General features: G+C 35.5%; 1 protein-coding gene across 1 annotated transcript in view; it reads right to left on the bottom strand.

Moving 5' to 3' along the window:
- Positions 1–2216, bottom strand: part of vps26a (VPS26, retromer complex component A) — a 9466-nt gene extending 7250 nt beyond the window's left edge. Inside the window, exons 1-3 of the mRNA XM_008405857.2 lie at positions 2137–2216; positions 1114–1263; positions 259–334 (exon numbers count right to left, since the gene is read on the bottom strand). Of these exons, the coding sequence (XP_008404079.1) occupies positions 259–334; positions 1114–1263; positions 2137–2139 (229 nt within the window). The 5' untranslated portion in view covers positions 2140–2216. The remainder of the gene's footprint in view (positions 1–258; positions 335–1113; positions 1264–2136) is intronic.
- Positions 2217–5473: the final 3257 nt, after the last annotated feature.

Here is a 5473-nt window from a genome sequence, read left to right as displayed (position 1 = left end):
CTCCAGCGCCCCCTGCCGTCCTCTGAACGCCCCCCGGGGGGCGGTACCACCCACGTTGAGAACCGCTAGTCTAGAGGGTGAGGAGGATTTAACTGGACGGCACATGACGACCACATGCCTTCATAAACCTTTTGTCCACATGACRWCRCGTGAACCAACAGAAACGCAGGCCAGGAATGAAGTCTAAACCTTACATCTCATCCAGAACACAGTAAACCAGCAACAACGTGAATTATAAATCAGGCCCAGCCGGCTCACCTATCTGTCCGACAAACTCGATGCGGATCCCCTGATGCTCCAGCCGCTTCCCTCCCTGCTTCACATTTAGATTCACCTGCAGAGGGAAAATTAATTGTGTCAAYGTTTATTAATAGCTTCATGCTGTCAGTGCTGGGTCCCATATTCCTATTTCAGAAGTGTTGGACACACCAAAGAGAAAAAAATGTCCTTTATTTTATTATGCGCTGATTGTTTAGCATTAAGTTAGCAACTTAAAATCACAACAATTCAACAAATCATTGTCTGAAATTATCCATTTATTTTATTCCTCCTAAAAACGTAAAGAATCTCTGATAAAGATTAAACATTAGACATGACAGAACACAAGCACTGATCATAAAAATTAATTATATCAAGCAACTAAAATATTTACTTACTCTGGTAATAAACATTGAGTTAAAACTGGTCCAATAAATAAACTAAGGCATTTGTATCAGAACTTAAAACTTTAAATACCTTAAATCGATTATGTCCTTTAACCTTTGACCATGCAACTACATTTCCATGTTGTTTTTACAGTGAGATCTGAATATTTTCTGTCTCTTTTCAATCACCGGTTTTTGCTTTTTGGGCTTTGCATTGCATTTTTCACCTTCACCATTTTATCTCTGCAGTTTTATGAATTATTTTAATTTGATTCAATAACTTAATAGGGATCATAACTACTAAATTTTAGCATTTTTAATTCTTGAAAAAATATAACTCCAGTCAAAACAAACTCATGCAACAAGGGTTATAAAAAATGGCAACAAAATGATTATTTTTCACAAGTATGRWGTGATAATACTTAAAAACAAAATGTGGATGAATTTTGCTCAAAAGAACCATGTTTACCTTTCCAGACACAGACTCTCCATCATAGAATAGGTAGTGTTTCTCCACTTTTCCATCTTCTGTCTTTAACTCGGCTGTTTTTCTGTTCTCCGCGTCGTTCAGCACCACGTCTATCTCACATACCGGCCCAAACAATCCTCCCAGGAAACTCTGGAAACAAAGGAAACACATTACATCCGAGAAGTGCCACAGATATTGTGTTAACACCCAAATTGYGGAGAAACAGTATTTTTAATTACAGTTTTTGGCTTCCTAAATGSATGWTGTGCCTTTTTCAGCATTTGTAGAGCTTACACTTACAGKAGGAGGATTTGTTTGCACACTATATTACTGTGGGACRTGGGAATAATAAGTTTCTGTTCAAATTCTGTCAAATTCCCCAAACTGCTAAACCAGACAGAAGGATAATAGCAGTCTTTGATATTGCCACAACAACCCCAATCATCACCAGCTGCATTGACACATGCTGCAGCATGCAGAAGCTAAAGATGTTGAAGAATGAGCTCAGTCATCAGGACGTCAGTCAGCTGCACAGGAGGAATCAATGAGGTGAACAGAAAAACTTTACAGTGCAGCCACTGAGAACTCACAACACAAGCAGATTTCTTCATGATCGACARAGATTATTGATTTATTGTAAGGAATTTAAAGGGCTGCTGCAGTTGTTCAGAGTGCATGTGACATTTCAACTTCACATTCCAGAGAGCTAACCAGGGCACATTACCAAAACTCACTTACTGCACCTACACACAAATTAAACACGTATTAATAAAGCCACTAAACATTAATGGTTGAAAGGACCKTTTTWAAAAGCTACTGAGTAGTTAGAAAACTGAAACATGTCAGAAAAACGGCTTAATACTGATGCTAATTAGCCCAACCCTGAAAGATTATCCCTGACACTTTTATTTCTGCTGTCCAGTTCACTTCACAGGCCCATGCGGTGTTAAGGTGTTTTTAATCTTTATTTAAAAGTAAAATAACTTCAATGTATTGTCAGCTATGTCTTGGTTTTATACTCACCATCTCGCCGTCTTGCCAGTTGAAGCTAACTGCTAGCCTCCCTCCGTTTAGCCTGACGGTCTGCAAGGGGAGGGGGGCGGTTGGCGTAGTAACAGGTTTCCCGTCACGTGACCTGCGTCATGTGAGTGTGGGCGGAGTCAKCGGATTTATGTTTTCGCATCCACCTAAATAATGTGTAGTTGCGCCACTGCCAGCAATACTTCATAATAGAATGATTCAAGTAAAAGTTAAAAAAATACTCATAAAAGTAAATGTTTTTTTTAAATACTCAAGAGTAAATGTAACTAGTTATTATCCAATTCTTCATTCAAGTAATGACAAACTTTTTGAAGAGATGGAAATTAAATTAACTGAATAAATTAATTTGTGGACTTCACATAAACACTGAGTATGGTGCAGGAACTCCATRAGAAAAAAGTTTAATTTCCAAGCCAACATTTTATTGATGGAAGAGCTGAAACTGAGAAACTTGCCAAATTATAGCAAATTATATATTAATAGGAACCGTGTGTGGATTACAGGACCTCATCTGTAAATAACAAATGGTATATTAAACTTTTTATAGTWTAATCCCAAATCCTAAAATAATCTTTCATATTGTTGACCACTAATACTAATATGCAAGGTGCACATCAATAAAATCTACAAATTATCAATCTGAACAATAATAAAGTTTTGAGAATCAGAAAGTTCCCACAAACTTTTTCAATCTACTAATCAATATGTTTTGATCAGCTGTGTCAAACCTAACTTTAAAGCCTTGAAGAAATTATACATATCATAATTTAAAGCACCTTCTTATTAAAAAAAAAGACATTACACAGTTTTAAGCAGATTTTATTGAATTGCTTATTGATCAAAATATTTCAAATGCACATTAAGCAATGTGAAATCAATGGNATATTGTTGACCACTAATACTAATATGCAAGGTGCACATCAATAAAATCTACAAATTATCAATCTGAACAATAATAAAGTTTTGAGAATCAGAAAGTTCCCACAAACTTTTTCAATCTACTAATCAATATGTTTTGATCAGCTGTGTCAAACCTAACTTTAAAGCCTTGAAGAAATTATACATATCATAATTTAAAGCACCTTCTTATTAAAAAAAAAGACATTACACAGTTTTAAGCAGATTTTATTGAATTGCTTATTGATCAAAATATTTCAAATGCACATTAAGCAATGTGAAATCAATGGAAACAATATACAGATTATTGCTGAGCTGTATGAATATTCATTGTATAAATTTTAAGCTCGTTCACATCGTAAACCCTTTTAATTTTCTCTTAGGGGTTTGTGTCCACAGGGTTTGCTCTATCTGGATATTTTGAAATGCCCTCCTGATTAGGGTGAAAAAATGAAATAAATAAGTTTTCACTGTGGCCTGTTATTCCAAAGACGGCCTGAAAATGTGCAATGGAGTGAAGAAAGTATCATGTTATTGCACTAGCGTTTTCATGATTTAAATGCAGGTTTTATTTACATTACAAAGCATGGTAAATTCTTTCGTTTTTCACAAAAATACTGACGAAGCACAGCTTAGACTTTATCAAATTTACACTGACTGGCAGACTATATTGGCTTTTTTTTTTAAAAACAGCAGTCATTTTTTAGCAAAGAAAATAAATTCTCATGATAATAAAAAATTAGCTTTTCCTCAGATAATCCATTTGGCCTCTGCAAGTTCCGCTTCTTTCCAGCAGGTGGCGATCCTCTGTTACTTTTTCTACCTAGCTGAGGCGTTACAATGGCTGACTTTCCTTTTCCGTCTATATTTTCAGCAGGCTGTCTTCTTCCAGGTCCTGCTCTGTCGGCTTCGCCTCTCCAACCGGAAAACTGCCGGGGAACAACCTCTTCATGCCCCGCACGTTCCCAACTACAAATACAAGAAGATAAACACATCAGAGGCGGCAGAGTAACYAAAAATGTACTCAAAAAGGAAAGTAGCACTACTTCAACATAGTTTTACTCAAGTAAAAGTAAAAAGTATCCATCCAAGAAATTACTMAAGTAAGAGTAAAAAWTTATTTGGTAGTAACTGRTCAAATTATCAATCATTTAATATTTAMAAATTACATAATCAGACAGACAAAAGTRRAAWTTYMRKWWTTTWAARRRSCMAAAWKRMMAWWAWTTTKGRTYMWWRSMRRAAAWWAMMAAAWYMRGSMAAAAWWWYTTTTTTYCMRRWYMRSYTTTTTYMAWWAAAAAACATGTGAAACTTTAAAAACTACAGCTTTGTATTTGGTGAATTTKTGGAGAAAAACACGTTTGTTTCMCATTCAGTGGGTGGAAAATCCAGAAATTTTACTCAAGTGAGAGTAAAAATACTTAATAATAAAGTTACTCAAGTAAAAGTAAAAAGTACRGAGTAGTAAAAATATTTGGAAAAGTATTTTTTYCCCAAAAAAGTTACTCAAGAACATGTAATTTAATAGTTACTACCCAAATCTGAAGAGAGAAAAACTGTAAACAAGCAACATAATTAGGAATGTCACAATAATCAATAAATCACATAATAAATTAAAACAAATTCAATAATTACTATTTACATGATTCATCATTTCTCTCTTTTCTCTCTATTTCTACCAAAAACTTCAGAAGGGCAATTTTGTTCACAGAGACTTAATAATTCATTTTAGGTTTTGTTTTGTTTCATTTATTTTGGATATTTAAAATATCTTCCAGTTCATGTGTTAAATAATCATTAGAATTTAAAGTTTATCGGTCTTTTAGAATGCCGTATTGCATTATTATTATGCCATTATACCATTACTACTTAAAAATKGTGTCAAATTAACAATATTATTCTTTATCACAGAAACTTCTGGAGCAAAAAATTTGTTATCATTTTTAGACATAATCGAGACCTTTACAGAAATGAAATACCTTTGGGTTGAGCAGAGTCTGTCCAGGATTCACCGGAGCCTGTCTCACTTTCAGCTGCTGCAGGTTCATCGGCATAAGGCAGGTAATCTGTTGCAGAGCCTTCGTAACCAGAACCTTCTTCTACTGGGACGAACCACGGGGACTCCCCRTCTTCGGTTCGCATCGGTGTCTCCTCATCCTCCTCCACAGGATCCTCCGCAGGTGGACTCTCATCCTGCACTGGCTCTGCGTCTCTGAAACAGGATGTTGATAAAAAATGTTAGGTTTGTTCTGAAGCCTGAAAGAGACAAAGAGAAATAACTTTACGTTTCTTTTAGACATCCTGGCTGCCCTGCTCTCATCATCAGTACCATTTCCTGTCCTTCCCATTTCGCAGAAGCGCCACCCAGGTTATTTTTGCCTTCGCTGTAGGTGGAAGGGGAGTGAACAGGTCGGAAAGGTTT

Source organism: Poecilia reticulata, linkage group LG3 (genome assembly GCF_000633615.1).
Source record: "Poecilia reticulata strain Guanapo linkage group LG3, Guppy_female_1.0+MT, whole genome shotgun sequence".
Lineage (NCBI taxonomy): Eukaryota > Metazoa > Chordata > Actinopteri > Cyprinodontiformes > Poeciliidae > Poecilia > Poecilia reticulata.
Note: the sequence above shows the minus strand (reverse complement) of the source record. Positions and strands in the feature narration are given on the sequence as shown.